At 38.4% G+C, this 17,799-nt stretch overlaps 1 protein-coding gene across 1 annotated transcript in view; it reads right to left on the bottom strand.

Annotated features, from left to right (window-relative positions):
- The window catches only part of LOC115623809 (neurogenic locus protein delta), a 30,213-nt gene extending 15,487 nt beyond the window's left edge, over positions 1 to 14,726 (bottom strand). Inside the window, exons 1-3 of the mRNA XM_030518353.1 lie at positions 14,020 to 14,726; positions 5,897 to 6,208; positions 1,367 to 1,433 (exon numbers count right to left, since the gene is read on the bottom strand). Of these exons, the coding sequence (XP_030374213.1) occupies positions 1,367 to 1,433; positions 5,897 to 6,208; positions 14,020 to 14,076 (436 nt within the window). The 5' untranslated portion in view covers positions 14,077 to 14,726. The remainder of the gene's footprint in view (positions 1 to 1,366; positions 1,434 to 5,896; positions 6,209 to 14,019) is intronic.
- Positions 14,727 to 17,799: the final 3,073 nt, after the last annotated feature.

Below are 17,799 nucleotides of genomic sequence, written 5' to 3'. Positions count from 1 at the left end.
AAGCAGGTAGCATGGATATTCGAGTGTGTGGGAAAATTAGGCGGGTCTTTCGATAAAACCAACAGCAGCTCAACATTTTCCTTTTAGTGTGCATTGAAAATGCAAGAAAAATAATCTACAAAAAAGAAAAGAAATGATACAAAAACGAAGAATTACATGAAGGGAAGTAATGGAGGATGATAGCAGGCGGCTAATCTGAACATGTCCTTGACAACATTGGGAATTGTTCCACAGCCGCCATGAACTTGCGTGTGTGGTCCACATCAATAGAGCCAAGAGGATGAACAAAAAAATGGCTGATCCTTATCTCTAGAGGACAATCAATGGAACATTGCACAAATCATGTCGCATTGTAAAAAGCCGAAGCTTGAAAACATTGCCATTAAACTGTTCCAATACAAAAGAACTTGGACAAGATGGATTACAAGAAGCGGCGGAAGCAGGGGGAGGAATTCAAGGTGGCTGCTGCTGCACAACACGATCTTAAAATTCTTGAGCGCAAAAAACAAAAAAGAACCTAAGCTCTAGTCGTGATTTTGGCAGAGCCATAAAACAGACACAAGCCAATGCAGTGGAAAGGAAAAAACTTTAATTGCATTTAAGTAAATGAGACGAAGACAAGGGCGAGACGACCTCAGCACACTTCCGTTCCAAACGAGCACGACTGCCAGCCAGACAACAAAAGCGACAAGTACGAGCAATTCTGTGGCTTGGCGTGGTTTATCCCTGAATAAAAACCAGAAGGGATACGACCATAGCGGACGATGACGACGACGCTGACGATGTGTGTTGTTTTGGGTTATTTAAAACCACTCAATGTGCCGGAAATCTTGGCACACACACACACACACACACGCACGCACATAGTGACGAAGTTTAGTTAGTTGCGCAGTTAGCGAAACTAGAAAGCACTCGGGGGCTGGGGCTGCGGCTGCACACGTCGTCAGCAAAGTATCAGGTGTCGTGGTTGTCTGGTGGCGCAGGACATTGTCTCTCGCTCTGCCACTCTCTTCTTCGGACGGTGGATCGTGCAAATTTTGACAGCTTTCGATCAAGCCACAGGAAACAGGATACAATGGATAGTTATGCATAAAAATTATGAGCCATATTTTGGGAAGGAAACAATTAATATGGTTGACGTTGCCTAAAGGATATATGGGTGCAGGAAGCAATTTAATGCAGTGCACTGATCAGACCAAAGGTACAAGTAATTTGGCAAACAGTGTGTAGTGAAAAAATTACGCATATTTTAAATAAAAAGCTAAAATTAGAATTGTTAACTAAAGTATAGCTTGGAAAGAGTGTCCATCTATGCTAGTGAAAAAATTTCTTATAACTATTTTCAAACGTAATTTCCAAAACTTACTGTTTGTGCGCGCATTTGCGGTATTATTCGTATCATGCCATGCCTCAACGATCAGCGTAAAAGTGCCCTGGAATAGAGGAGAAAGAAAGAGTAAAAGAAAGTCTTACATTAGTAGAAATTCAATAATAAATATATAAATATCTTAACCTATAGAACATCCAAACACATCTCGTTTCTGGCTATCGAAACAGGAAATTGCCACTTTACTCGCACGCCTAACAGTTGCGGAAGTGCGCGTCAACCTGGTTTATAATTTTTCAACAAAAAAAAAAATCACCTATTTATAAAGATATCATCACACCAACTAATTTCGACTAATAGCATGAAAGCCAAACTAAATCTTCAACAAGCTGCCACAGCCCACTAGAGCTCATTATAACGAGATTATGACAGCAACGGCAACATGTTTAAAGACGCCCACACAAACATGCACAGACGGACAGACAGACAGACAGACACTATCAACGTATCACACGCAATAACACACTCATGCAACAGCTGAGCTTGGGCTCTTGCAATCGAATTGCATTTGGAAGTCGTCGTCGATTTCAAAGCTGGGCAAAAATATGCGCACACGCAAACGGCATAAGGCATTTGAAATGCAAATCTGCGCATGCGCAGCGCCCTCAATTCACACTTGATTACAAATACACATGTGTGTGTCTATGGCGATGCTGGAAAAACCGGCAGAGATGACACAAAATTCAACTATATATGCATATGCATTGGTGTGTATCTGCCAGATACAGCAGCAGCAGCAGCAGCAGCAGCCACAACTGTGTTTGTTGACTATTTGCAGAGGCGGTAGCGGTTTGGCTGCCTGGCTGCCTAGCTGGCTTGCTTAGTTGGGCGTAGATTGCGTAGCTTCGGTTCGCTTCGCATTGCATGTAAATGACTAATTTTTGACTAACTTTCGATTTTCCGCGCTCGCATGTGGGCGTTTTTTTTATGAGAGATGTAGAATTAATTTAGTTGATAAGCTTTTTACCATTCGATTGCATAATGGAGCACTGCATATTGGCTAGACTCTTTTTGATCATTTTCGTGTGGCAGACATTGAAAATTGTTTGTTGCCATTTGGTAGTCTTCTTTTGTTGTTGTTGTTGTTGTTGTTGTTGCAGTATTTTTTGCGAGTCAACATTAAATTTATGGGCACGACAGGAAACAAATCAGACATAGATCATCAGCAGGCAAACAATGGCAAATGGGTAATGAAGAGAGGTACGAATGTAATGAAGCGATGCAATGCAATTGTTGTTATTGTTGCAATACTGTGCAGAAATAAAGTTTTTCAAGTGGTAGCCGAACTGTTGAGTACATGTACATGTATTTAAGCTTAATGTAAAAAATTTCCCTAAAAGGGATATTTTTGTTTAGCATTGGAATTGATTAGAAATAAGCATATAGCATAGCAAAACTTCCATAAAAGGGATATTTTTGTTTGGCTTTGGAATTGATTTGAAATAAGCATATAGCTTATGTATACATGTATAAGTTTAATGTATTTAAGTTTAATGTAAAAAATTTCCCGAAAAGGGATATTTTTGCCTGGCCTTGGAATTGATTAGAAATAAGCATACAAGTAGTTCAATATTTAAAAGAGTTGCATGCTATTTCGATGGTTATTGCTTAAGAATTTCGAATGCAGAGGTATATAGCTAAGGTCTTTAGCATAAGCTTGCTTCTACCTAGCACAAAGATAAATGCCAGCTACCCATATGTATTACGCTATATAAGTACAGAGACGCACTCCAAAAATAAATGAACGACATATAGCCAGCAGTCTATGCGACGTTGAGTATCGCGTGCGGCAGTGCGGTATATCAACGTCAATATCAGCTCTGGCGCATAGGGTGAAGTGCATGCCAAATGCATAGGGCGCAAGAGTAGGAGTGGTAGCAACCAACAGACAAGACACCCGCCCGCCGACGACAGACATACTAAAGACGGACGGAAGATAGGGACGGGACAGACAAAAGTAACAAAGTTCAATACATGCAAGCAAGAAGAAACGACAACGAAGGCAACATACAGACAACATACAGAAGAAGACACGTCGTCAAAGTTGTTGCTGTTCGCTGTTAACTATTTTTAGGCACAGAGCAGTGCGCAGATCAGACAGACAGACAAAGCAGATGAGCTGGGCAGGCGGTGGCGGTGGCGGTGGCAACCCCCATGCCTTCAACAACATTTGGCGTGTTGTCAAGCATGCGTGCCTGCTTGCCTGCCTGCCTACTTGCCTGGCCTGACTTGGTCGTTTTAATTAAGTGCAACATTAAATTAGTTGATGTTGCTGCAGTTGCTATGCTGTTGCAGAATGGAGTAGCGTCTAGTCTGATACTAAAATTAAATTTATAGTTTGACCTAGAAATATATCTATAGAGTTGAAAGTGCGCGCAGCAGACATGCATATAATGAAGTGTGTATTTTAAGCGCATTTTAAATAGTTGTTGCTGTACTAAAATAGAAAATTCCCTTTTGGGGGAAATTTTTAATTAACCTGCCAAATATGCTTTAAAAGCGCATTTTAAATAGTTGTTGCTGTGAGGGGCAATTTTTAAATAACCCACCAAATATGCTTTAGAAGGAAATGTGCATGTGTAGGCGTTTCTTTAAAATATCCCGCAATGGGAAATTTTTATAATAGCACGCACTAACTGTTGCTAATTGCTTATTTATGCAAACTTTTCACTCAGCCCGCAGTTTTAGTGCGAAAATTTATGCAATACATAAACAACCTACACATTTCACGTGCCAACATCATTTGCGCTACATACATATGTACATACATATATACACATTGTAGATAAGTTAGCCCCTGGGCATAAACATGACTTTGCTACTTTGCAACGGCAATGCGGCGGCTGCTGTTGACGCTCATAATGATAATAGTGACGTTGCACATGCGCAACAGCAACAACAACAACAGCAACCACAAACAATTAGGAAGTAAAGTGCAGGGAATGTAGAGGAGGAATGAAACAGAAAAACACCCCTCAAGAGTAACCCGCACACGCTGCGAGCGCACTGACATATAATTCATAGTGTATACGTATTATCGTCGACTCCGGTGGAAAAAAAATACGTTATAAAAATGTGAGCTGCTCTCCACATTCATTTGTTTGAAGCTTGAGTAACCACAGCTGAAGGTAAAGTTGTGCTCTTCTTTGGGGTGGCATGTGCGCATCTATACTCGTATATAAATATATGTACATATAAGTATATGTATGTATGCTTGTATGTTTATGTGTAACAATAAAATAATTAAGAAATGCATGCCACGTTAAGTCTTCAGCAGTTGGTATTTTTTCTTGGCAATCTCTTCTAGTTGGTAGTCAGTTTCGCACTCAAGCATAAAAATTTAAAAACCCGCACAAAGGAGAATGCACGGAAAAACTGAATGCAAGCACCGCAGCACCATTTCAAATTTCAACAATTTATTGAGCACACGTGCGCATAAATAATTGAGGCAAGTGCGGCTCTGGGTGGGTGGGCGTGCAATTTCAGTCCAATACGGACGAGTCGAGCTTTCAAGCACGCCAAGGTGACAGCTGAAATTTTTTTGTATATGTTGGCTATGGCCAAATAAAAATATCAGCAAAGAGTGACTGACTGAAGGCAGTTAAGGGAAATATTGGTTTTTGCCAAGCAAAGAGCAAACAAAAGTTGCGAGAGAAAAAGTAACGACATTTTCCAGGGGTTGATTATAAGTTTGAAACACGCGCTTACTTACTCAACCAGCTCGAAATTGTCGCTGGCTGGTGGTGCGCGCACGCGTTTTTCAGCGCATTTTAATAGCCGACAGATGTTTGCCTTGGCGTGTGCGCGCCAGCCAACCAGCCAGCCAACCACCCTTGTATTTGTGCCGCACAGAAGAATTTTTAACACAGGACAAGGACACGATCAATGCACTACGCGAAGAGAAACAGGGAATACAGGGAATAAAAAAAAAAGAAAATGCGAGCTGCTATTAAAAGCAAAGCAAATTAGCGAATATGTCGCTCTAGACTAAGATTTACAGAAAGAAACTTGAGTGTGCCAAGTATATATATCCTAGAGGTTGCTTGCGAGTGATTTTTTCTAATATTTCTTAAACTAAGTTTAATAGTTAAGCACATAAAAGCTTTATTCGAAATTTTACAAAAGGGGGAGAGAGATATAGTCGGGTGTAAATACGCATAACATGAGATCTGCCATGCTTTCTTTTCATGCTATACACACACATCACACTCAAGTAAGGGTAAGATTAAGATAAGCAAAATTAAAGAGAACGAGAGAGAGGAAGTGCGACACGGCGGCGATATTTTATTGACTGTCTGACTGACTGAGTGAGTGAGTGGCGTCGACATTCGTCTCTTTGTGGGGCTGGTGAAATGTTAGGGCGCTGCTTCAGCCGTAAACTAAATTTAGAAAATGTGTCTCGTACTCCCGTGGGCGCAGACACATGTGTGTAAATGTGCTTCTACACCTCCCCTCCTCCCTTTGTCATTCCCTGAAAATATTTTTTAAAATATTCATTCTTGTACTCACCGGCCATGCAAAATTGAAGGCGAATTGTATGGGATTCGTGAAGCCTTTATTTTGAAAGCTTTGCGTATCCGTTAGATTAACCGAATTTTCACCGAGTATGGGCGTAACCACATCACCGTACGTACACTGCGATGTGGTATCGATTTTCGCTTGATAATGCTTTAAACAGACACGAAATCGCGTTTTACATGTGCCAATGCACTTGCCCGTCGCCGCATCCGTTTGACCGCTACAGCAATGGCCCTCGTTATCGCGACCGTGCTCATTGCTAAAGTATTTGAGGCGCAATTCGAAATTGCCGGAACTGTGAACCTGCAGGAGAAAGAGAAGAAAGAGCATACGAAATTAATATATTAGTTTAGTGGGATTATTTTCTTAAGCTACACTAAATACACATAACTTTGGCTCGAGGGCAAAACTCAACTCAATAAACTTGCCACAAAACTAATCAAATTAAAAAGCAATTCATTAAAGTTGACGCTTCACTCGAATACAGAAAACAAGTTTGGGTTTTTTTTTCTTTTGCGAGGTAGTCGTCTACCGACTCGAAAAGGTAGATATTTGTGCTGCTATAAAAACTAAGAATGCAGCATCAAACATGACGATAAATCTTTCAACATGGTATTTAGCCGAAAAGTGCAGCAGAAGCCAAAGCAGGAGCAGTCGAATCGAACCAAAAAACAAAAACAAAAAACCAACGACAACGATCATGACGATGATGATGATGAAAAATTGCAGAAAAATACAATAACAAGTCGCGCACGCCTTTGTGGAATCTGGCGTGGCTCCCAAGTAACGAGTAGCAATTGGTGGTGCTCCGAGACCGGAGACCCGACCCATGCAAAGGACAGGAGGCTCTTAAAATATAAAAGAGCCAAAAAAGAATAACAACAGCAGGCGAGGCAAATTGACAAATTCACAGCGAGCGGTCGTTTTTCTTAATCTCCCCCTCTCCCTCTCTCTTTCTGCTCCCTTCGATAAGCAAATTGTAATAAATTTTGATTTTGTTTTGTTTCGTATATCGTTTTTTTTTTGTTTGGGAAGCTTTCAAGAAACGTTAACCTGCGCACAACTTTCGTTTTGAAGCGCACCGCCCATTTGCATAATTTGATTTGCAAATTAATTTTGATGCCTGTATTGTCATAAATTGTTAATCAAATTGTAACTTGTTTGATTTTTACGATGCTCAAGTGTGAAATGTGCCAAACGTGTGAGGGAAATTGTCAAAACTAGGTCGCGTGTGTTAAAAATTAGTTGTTAATTTATTTAAAATAGTCGATTTGGCATTTAAGTGGGTGTTTGACAAATTTCCCGGCTTTGGGTAATTTTGAGGGAAATTTTTATAAAAGCATTTAAACGTATATGGTCAGGGGTTTTATGACTTCGATGTGCACTTAAAATTTAATTATGACTTTACAGCGCCCATAAATGGTGCAACCAACAACCTACAAGTGCCTACAAGACAAAAACTGAATCAACGTTAACAAGACAATGCCCAAAAATAGGCGAGCTAGAGTTATTGCTGCTCTGATTGCTGCTCTGTTTTCTATAACTGTTCGGCAATTAACATTTTAACAACAACACAAGCGAACAAGTGAAGCTTGTTAAAATGACAATTTAATTGTTAACACGACATGAGCACAGCACCAGTCTCTATGCGAGGCGTCTTTTTCAGTCAGCATTTAAACAGGCACACAAACACACACACACGCATAAAAAGTGCTCCACATGTGGCAGCGATTGCTTGCTTGGGAAGTTTAGCTTTTTTCTCTCTTTTCTTCTCGTTTGCCTCCTCAACCTCACTGCTGCTCTGCTTTTGTGTATGAACATGGGTGTTTAATTGCTCAATTAAGTAGAAGCGAAGATGCTGTATGAGCTATGCTATGACCGTCGCACAGGTGTAATTGTAAGCCCCAAAGAAATAAGGTGTAAATGACGTACAAAAAAGAAGCAAGTCGAGGTAGGTGCGTGCGCGCCTTTAACAAATAAAAAGTGTAGCAAAGCTGCTTAACTATAATTTAATGACTTGAGCTGGCGCTAACATTGGTCAGAAGCTTTTGTAATTGTACTTGTAATTGTAATTGTGAAGTGTGGCCCAGCACAGGTAGAAATATGAAGATAGTGGACAGTTTTCGGTGGTTGGAAGGGCCATAAAAGTTTTCTTTTAAACGTTTTTCATTTGAACTTATTCATTTAAGAAGATGAATAAGCTAAAGAATCTAAATAGGAAAATTCTTAGACCATATTTTAGGTTTGTTCCCAATTTTTTATATTTATCAGTAATCTCAAGACATAAATTATGAATAAATATTACAAACATTTTTTCTGGCTTAAATTGATGTGTAAACAATATTATAATTTTAATTCAATTACCATTCACACCCATTAAATTCAAATGCAACACTTCATAAAGAGCAAATCAAACAAATAGTGCAATGCAAAAGTCCACAAGCATGAAGTTGCACACACGCAAAACGAAAGACTTAAGCAACGAACGTGCACGCAGACAAATGCAGTCAAAGGCGACGCCGCCGTCGTCATCGCTGCTTATGCTGCTGCTGGTGCTGCTGCTGCTGCTGCGATACGTACAACAAAACGTGTATTAATAAGCAGCGGGCCGAAAAGCAACAAAAACAAAATACACATAAAAATAAAACAAAAACAAAAGCACACGGCAAAAGCAGCCTAAACAAAATGAAGCGGATGGCAAAAAGAGCAGCAAAAAGAAGCAGCAGCAGAGGCAGAAGCAGAAGCAGCGACGACAACGACGTAGACAACAGCGGCGGCAGCGGTGGCGGCGGCAACAGGCAGAAGAAAAACGTTGAAAAAATGTACAAGTAAAACCGAATTGTTTCCCACGGCATACGATTTTGCCGGTCAACATTGATGGCTAAAACGAACGAACGAGCGAGCGAGCTGGCAAGCCAAGGCAGCCCAGCCAGCAAGACAGACAGAGAGACAAACAGAGGGACGCACAGACAGACAGGCAGACCCACCGACTGTCGGTGAGTCGTCGTGGCCGTCGTTGTCGTCGTCGGAGGCAAAGCAAAAGGTGTAAGCAACGACGCCAGGTGAAGAAGCGGCCCAACAACAACAGCGACTCTACTGCACTACAGACGCCAGCCATATTGAAAGAGCGCAAAGAGAGAATGAGCGAGAGAGTGCACGAGCAGCAGAGAGCAAGTTGCCGCAAAACGGCGCATAAGCCCCCAAGGCAATAACAGTTTAGCGCGCACAGAACATTTGTCAGCTGGTGTGGAGGCTCCAACGAATCAAAAGAGCAGCAAAAAAGCACAAAAAGAGCAAAACGTGACTTAAAAGTGAATTGGAGTGGTATTTGTTGTTGTTGTTGTTGCTGTTGTTTTTAGTGCTTTTACAAAGTGCAGCTGGCAGCTGCTATTGATGCTGCTGAGAGCAGCTAAGAGAGAAAACTTGTTTTGAACGGCGCTTTAAAGAAGAAGAGCAGCCGAACAGACACGGCTTTAAGCGCATGCGCAAAAAACAACAACAAAAAATTGATAGCCGATCAACGCGCAGGCGCAGTTGCAAAGATGCTGCGTTGATGCTGCCGCTGCTATTATTGTTTATGCTATTGTTGTTGTTGTAGTTTTTTTGTCGACTGCATTAATAAAAACTTGCAAAAGAAATGTTAGAAAAAGCAATAAGCGGAAGGAAGGTTAGGAAGAGGCAGGAGTGTAGATCTTGGCTGCATTTTTTTTTGTTTTTAAACAGAGTGTAGCGTAAAAGTTGTTGCTTTTTGTTTGAAGAAAGTTTCAGGTTAGCGTGCATATTAGATATGCAACACTTTTTTTGTTATTATTATTTTTTTTTTGTTTTGGTTTGGACCGCCTAACAGAGTAAAAAGCATGCAAACAAACAAAAAGCTTTAAGCGCGCACAAACAAAGGCACAGCAGTTGTCAAAATATACGTACAAAGAAAATCAATTTGCATAACACCAAAACATTTCCACATGCTGGGAAATTGGGTGTCATTGATAAGTGCAACGGCATGGCAAACAAAAGATTTCGTAAAAAAAAAAAACAATTTGACAGTTGAATATTTTTCACTTTTTTCACACACTTGAAATAAATGTTAAGAAAAATGTTAAAATGCACGCGCCCACCCTTATATTGGTTTTTATGTTCAAATAGAGATAGATCTTAAAGTTCCCAATGGAGGGAATTATTGGGAAATTTGTTAAAAACAAATTATTTACCTTGCCTTAACCAAAAATTAATGAAAATTAAATCAGTTCTTGGGAATTTTGTGATCATTTGCATTGTTTTAATCTCAAAAATGTATAAATATACTATGATTCGTTATAATTCTTGTCATATCTGAAATTTCTCACTTGGGAATATTGTGGTAACATATTGCTTGCATTGCTCAATCTGAAAAATTATGAAAATATACACCTGGTTATAGTTCTTGCCTTCAACTATGAACTTTATTACGCTTGAAGACCCTTTGGGCACACATAAATAAAAACTGGTAGTCATCAAGAACTTGAAAGCAGAAATGCCAAAGCTAACAGCTATCCCAAGACGGACAGAGTGGACATTTGGACGCAGATAGGCACTTGTTAAAAGTGTTAGAAAATAGTGCGTTGCATTGTTTACCTTTTGCTTGAGTTAGGAGAGCAGCAGCAGCAGAAACTTGCTGTTGTTTTTACGAGCCATTGTAAATTTATACGTACTTTAAAGGTATGTATTCGTATGTGTGAATAGATGTGTGTACGTACTGCTATTTTTAAAGGGATCGCTCAAGCTTGACGACTAGTTAGGCCGACTACCTCGACCTGCCAGCCCGTTTACTTGGCTGTTTCTTTTTTTTTTTGCCATTTCTGTTTGCGTCTTCCACGTCAACTTACGTTGACTGACTGACTGACAGTTTGATGTTGTGGGTTAAAGCTAACACACACACACACACTCTGACACACACTAGCACTTGCATAAATTCTTCAACAAACTAGACATTAAAATGTATGAACACACGCATTTTATTTTAATGTTATTTCTTTGTCTTTCTCTCCCGCTTCTTTTCCCTACAGGTGTTTGTTTTACTTTTTTTGTGCTGACAGAGAGTGCCCCTTTTGATTGCCACGTTTGTGTTTATTAATAAATTAAATGCATCATCATAATCAACCGTTAAGTTGGCAAGCTCGCGCAACGGCAAACTAAAACAGTTATAAGCGCAAGTGAATCATTGCGTGGGAGCGCCCTCTCCTCCATTTCTAAATTGCAATTAATTATGCTATAAAAGATGGCAGAGAACAGACGAAGACGACGACAACGACGACAACGACGACGACGGCGGTGTGGTTGAGAATGGATGGATGGAGATGGAGGAGAAAGAGAAGAGAAGAGCGTCTACGTCATTCATAACTCTGCCAATACACACACCCACACAAACACACTCTGCATTCATTCACTCATTCATTCATACAATCATTCCTCACTCCGTCACATGCTCAATGTTAATATAAAAATTGCATAAACGTAGCAGCGACAGCAATAACAATGAAAAGAGCAACATGTGCTGAGTAGAAGAAAAATGCAAGACAAGCACACAAGTACGGTTACTTGATAGTTAAATGAAATTAGCGCTACATGAAAGAGCAGAGCCGAGTAAAGACGAAGATGATGAGGCATGGAGGGACATAAATGCAAGAATTATGTTACGGTAAGTTGACAAACTAATGCAGCATATTTCATTGTTGGAATCATTTTAGAACGTATTTGTGATATTTTGAATAGCATTTGAAATCTTCTAAATTAATGAGAATGAAACATGGGGGAAGAAATGGATAAGTGGTGAGGAAAAGAGGGAAAACATACAGAATAAAAATTGAGATTCTGCATAATAATTATTTGATAATGGGCTACTGGATTAGATTTTATAAAATGATCCGAGTTAATGGGAAATACATGACGATGAATGAAATGAGAAATACATGCATGCTTAAGATAAAAGATTCCTACAAAATAGAGTGTTCAATATGTGATTTTTTTTATTTATTTAATTTTTATCTTTGAAAAATGAAAATGAAAAAAGTTTCAGTTTTATCTCTGAACATCATTTTTATCGAGTATTAGAACTACTTTAAACAATCCAAGTATTAGTAATAACTTTTCGCACCTCAACACAACAAAATTAAGTAATAAACTTAACGTATTGAAATTTCCTCCCCTGAAAAGTAAAACTTTAAACTGTTCCAATTAAATCGTCACTCTCCACACACTCCACACAACAGCTGCACTTTTCTTTTAAATACAAAATTAAGACTTGCAACATTTCAGCTGCTCGGGAGCCAAACCTCCTGCAGCTTGAAAGACTTCTTTTAAAAAATTGGTTGTTAAAATTAGCAGCAAACTGAAAAGAAAAAATATAAAATAAAATAGCAGCCTGCATACACGTCACTAAAAAGTATAGCACGCAACGTGCCAAAGTCGAGTCCTGAGCCCCAGACACGCACACACACATACAAACAGACACACACACACGTACACAGCACACTGGGATGCTGATCAATGAAAGCAGATGGAGGAAGAAAAAATTGTGCATGAGGCGACATCGAGCTGTGAAGATCGAGGCGCATGTGTCGTCGACGACTTGACTTGACTTCAGCTTCATCGACGCGGCGCGACGCTGCCGGCAACAGCAACCGAGGCTGCGACGTCGTTGTTGGCGCAGCCGCACGTTGACCTACGCATCGCACCCAAAAGCGCATGCAAAAATAAAAAAATTGACATAAAACAACCGTACGGCAGATGTTGCTGAAAAGTTGTATATTGAAAAAGTGTGTGTGTGTGTGTGTGTGTGTGTGTGTGTGTGTGTGGAGGCAAAGTTCTTCAACATATTTTATTTTTGCCTCGGCATGCGCCGTTGGTGGTAATTTTTAATGTGTGTTGGCCTATGGCTAGGCTATATAATTTTTATAATATTTTTTTTTTTTTTTTTGACCTGTTTGCCAAATGCCTGCCAAGTCAAAACTAGTTTTTGTGTTCCTTCTTTTATCTAACAGTTGACTGACTTGTTAAAGGGTGGCCGAAAAACCACCCCTCCTCAGTCAGCATACATACATACATACATATATAAAATATATATAAAGTCTGCTCTGTGCAGTCGTTATGCTGGTTTGCTCAGCTGTTTTTAGGCAGGGCTGTGGTGTGGAGGGCCGCCTCAGGATCAGAATCTCAGATTACGCGCATTTGCGCTGTGTAATCAAAAACAAATGTTGGAAATTTATTTCAATTCGACACTAGAATGCACGAAAACACAATTTGAATTACTTTAAAAAATGTAAATTATAACAAAGAAAATAGTGTTCTCAAAACCTAGGCAGAAGCGATTTTTTGTGGATCTGATAGTTATTATAATTTTGTTAGATTATTTTTTTAGGGGAGGTGAGAAATTTAATTCTTAATTCTTGTCAACTCTCCAGGAAAAGTATTCAAGTTATAGCTATAATTTTTCAAACTTTATAAATTGTAAAACTTCTTGTTTATTAAATTTGTAATGTTTTTCAAATCAAAAATGTTTAAATTAGCTATGATTAAATAAACTAAGCTTTATTTTTTAAAAGTTTTTATCAGTTTTAATGCTATTTTTAAAATTTAAGTTAAGCAAAATTAATTTCATACTATTTGTTAATTATTTACAAAATTTGTTTGAAAACCATTCTTCTTTTTTCGTGTTAGACAGACACAGATCCATTAATTAAAACGTGCCTATTTTCTTATTCTATTCTCAAGAAACAAGCATTAATTAGTAATTACTCGATTTGTTAGTCGATCATTTACACACACACACACACACACACACACACACACACACACACACACACACACATGCTCTCTCAATCATAATTAGTTGCTGAACATGCCGTTTGGTCAAACTTTCAATTAAAAAGCTCAATGCTGGCAATGCCTCTCTAACGAACACACACACGCACGCACATAAACATATGTACATACGTATGTATGTGAATGCAACTACAAATCAGCAAGCACGCAAAGAAGCGCGAATATCAGCAAAGTTGCCAAAAAAAAATAATAGCTAAGAAACAACTCACAAAGAGGATTGATAAGAGTAGGAAGGGAATAGGAAGAGTAAGACTCACCTGCACAATGACTGTGAAGCAAATGAATGCTGTCAATAAACACTTTATCCAATGCATGTTTATTGTTGGTGTTGCTGCGGTTTTTGGTGTAATAAATAAATTGTTGTTGTCGTTGTTGTTAGAGTGTAAATGTGTATGTTGTTGTTGTTGTGGTCGTGGTGGCGTGTAATAATCCTGTTCGGCGGCTTGTGGTTGTTGTCGTTGTTGCACTACACACACACACTATTTAGCCAACAATTAAATATGTTTATGATATTGTTGTTGTGTTGTTGTTGTTGTTAAAACGCAGCTAGCTGCGGCACATGGTTTTGCAATTTGTTATTGTTGTTGGCATTTTCTAGCTAAAATTTGTTTTCTTTCTTATGATAATTTTCTTTCTCTTCCTACACGTGCATGCTCCACATTGCGGTTATAGTTGTTGTTTTATTGGCGGGCTGTTTATTTTATTTGAAGTACGAAACGATAGATAGACACACACACAATTCCAGAGGAGAGGAGGCACACGTACGGCACGGCGCCTTGTCACTCACGCACGCACGCGTGTGAGTTATGTTATGCGGCGGGGGTCGGTATCGGAGTGCCTAACTAAACTAACGGTTTATGCCAAAGTGCTCTCTATACGTATGCATGTATGTATGTATGTATATAAAAAATGAGAAACACATGCAAGCTATGTGTATTTCACACTATTTTTATTTTTTGTATATTTATTTCGAATTATTCAAAATAGCATTTGAATAAAGCAGTCGAGCAACGTTTTTTCTAAAAGCTACCAGAAAAGCAGAACTCTGCATTTGCAATTTTTTATAAATATTTGTGAATTTATTTCTTTGCTTTCTTTTTGGCTGGCAGCTTCTTTTTTATATAAATTTTTTGCACACTTTTTTTTACATGCTTGTTAATTTTATTTAAATTTCTTGATGCACATTTTAAATAAATTTGAATAAAATTTGTTTACTTCGTACGACGCGAGTTCGCCTGCTGTGCTATGCAGTGTTTGGTTGTTCGGTGTTGTGTGAGTTTTGTTGAAACTATAAAAATTTGAAAATATTGTTGTACCGCCGCGCGACAACGACCAACGATGTTCACGACGTAAGCAACAAAACGAATCTGCCGTTAGCGTCGCGCTGTAAACGCAATGTGAGGGCCGACGAGACCGACGTCGCTGTTTCGGCCGGCAGAGACAGCGCGAGACCGGGGTTGTTTCGTTGTTGTTGTTATGCTAAGTGTTGCTGTTGTTGCTAAGTTGAGCGCGCAGCCTGCGCACGTGTGTGTGAGCGAGACCACTGCTGTGGCATTTATGTTGCATTTGCGTGCATTTTGTTGTTGTGCCAGTGCGTAATTTAAGAGAGTCGTTCTCTTTATGGTGGTTGCTCACAGCAGCTGGTGAGTCAAAACGCGTTTTTCGTGCTTATTTAGTGTGTTTCAGGACCCACTGTCTCTACTCTCATATGTTGCAGCAACTTTGTTGCCAGTGCCACAGGCAACATGCTGCTAAGCTGAATTCAAATAACGAGACTAGTTTGAATTATTTAAAAATTATTTTATGCGTGAAAGTAGATACATAGTAAGCCCTTTCTTTAATGTAGTATTTTTATAGCATATTTAAGCAAATTTTACGCGCGCATTTTGTCTGACCGGCACAATTACAAAGTAGCCCTTGCGCTGAAAAGGGTTGTTTTCGGCAGAGATAGGCGGCAGGAAATTCGCATAAAAGGATTTCTTTTTTTTTGTGTGTGTTAAGACTCTTTATGGCTGCTCCGGCAACATTTGCATGTGAAAGGGCTGACTGGCCATACCGATCCATTGCACAGTTTTTGGCGCCCAAAAATTTGGAATAAAAGAAAAGTAAACTTAAACAAACTACAGATGTAGATACAGCTACACACATATACTTGTACTTATGTATATGAGTGCATTATGTACATTAAGTATGTATGCCTTGCAAATGGATTTTAAATTGTAGTTAAGATCATCAAAAGGGGTGAGAGTTGGAGTTCCAGTGCCAAATTTATATTGTATATATATGTATATATATTATAATTGGAATGGAAAGAGCTTGTCCAGATTCATTCTCTAAAATGCCTTTTCGTTTGTGATTTTGAGGCAAGTGCATAAATTATTAAAAAGGAACAACATTTTTGAAAAAATATGGCTCTTAGTCTATTCGACTCCTCTTTAAATTCTGTAAACAATCTATAAGACAAATATTTAAAGTCTTAAAACAATCTATTATAAGGCTTTTGAATTTGTTTTTTAAAAATTTTATTCGCTCGAATTATAGAGACAAACACTGTTTAAAAATGGACAGCAAAATATGTTTTAAAATATGCACAAAAAAATACACAAAATTGTTCCGATTAAAAATATGTTTAAAAATATGAAAAAAAAAAATGTACAAACAAAATTGTTTAGATAATTACAGCGATTTCCCCAAGTCTCAAGTTGTTCATTATTAGTGGGAAGGTGCTCCCTTCACCCGACACAGTCACTACTTTTACTGACATTTCATAAAAGGTATCAAGAATCTCCTCTTGATTAAAGCATTCCCCTTTGTTATGCAAAAAATAAAGATAGCATCAAAGTTTTATGGCAATCAGGAATTAATGTTCATCATGAAGGCTGAACCAATTATTAAAGCAAGGAAAAAAAAACCTGAGTAAATAAATATTTTAAGCATAACAATTCAACGAATAGCATCTTCTATACTGCGTGCATCCAAAATATTTGAATCTGAATCTAAAATATTTCTTTATTCCAATATATATTCCAAAGTATGAAAAGTTTCTACAAAAATATCTAAAATTAAAACTTCTTTAGCTTGTTTATTTATTTTTAATTTGATTAATTATTTGATTTATTTATTTTATTATCATAAAGGCACAGGCATTAAACGTGCTTTGTCCTGTTTTTTTTTTTTTTTAACGATTTCATAGACATATCATAGTTTTATCATAAGTTTTTTTACTTTTAAGGATCTGTCAAGTGAATTATAATAACACTATTTAACGCATTATATTTTGGTTGCCAAAGTCCCCCTCCACGACTCCCCAAAAAGAATTCAGCTTTTTGTGAAAAATGAAATTTCATTCCTAGAAGAATGAGTTGAGAGCAGTGTTGAACAATTCTTTTGAGTCACACGATCATGCGATATATGATTGTTATAGTACATCGGCAGCTTTGTTTGTCGGCGAATAAATAAGTAAACTTAAATGACCAGTGTTGTATAATTCAAATAGACAATAGAACAGATGCAGGAGTTTTTCTAGAACAATTGAAGTATAAAGTTCCTGGCAAAACAGTATTCGACCTTTTCTTGTAAATAAAACTACCAGTGTTGAATAATTCTATTAGGCATAAGAACATTGTCAAATTGTCTTGAAAGTCAGGTGTTTTCTAAAAACAATTCAAATTAAATGCAATTGGGTTCCGTCGACCCCTGTGCAACCACAATCGCAGCAACAACAACAACATCAGGTCGCTCCATTACATATAATATTAACAGTTTATAAAGCTCGCACGTCACCTTTTCGTATTCATTTACCCATACGCCTTCGATTGTCGCCGCCACGCGCCTAATTTTCAAGTTTTTCAAGTCAACCACAACAACAACAGCACGCATTAAGAAAATTACGGAAAACAAAAAGAAAAAAAAAAACGTGGAAGAAGAGGAGGCAAGGAAATAACATAAAGTACTACAAGCGGCTGCTGCATAATTTGGCAGCAACTTGCAACTTTTGAGGCAACTTGTTGGAGTCTTCGGCAAAGTGAAAGATGTTG

This window comes from Scaptodrosophila lebanonensis, unplaced genomic scaffold (genome assembly GCF_003285725.1).
Source record: "Scaptodrosophila lebanonensis strain 11010-0011.00,11010-0021.00 unplaced genomic scaffold, SlebRS2 tig00000053-arrow-pilon, whole genome shotgun sequence".
In the NCBI taxonomy this organism is placed as follows: domain Eukaryota; kingdom Metazoa; phylum Arthropoda; class Insecta; order Diptera; family Drosophilidae; genus Scaptodrosophila; species Scaptodrosophila lebanonensis.
The sequence above is the reverse complement of the archived record's forward strand: the minus strand, read 5'-3'. Positions and strand labels throughout refer to the sequence as shown.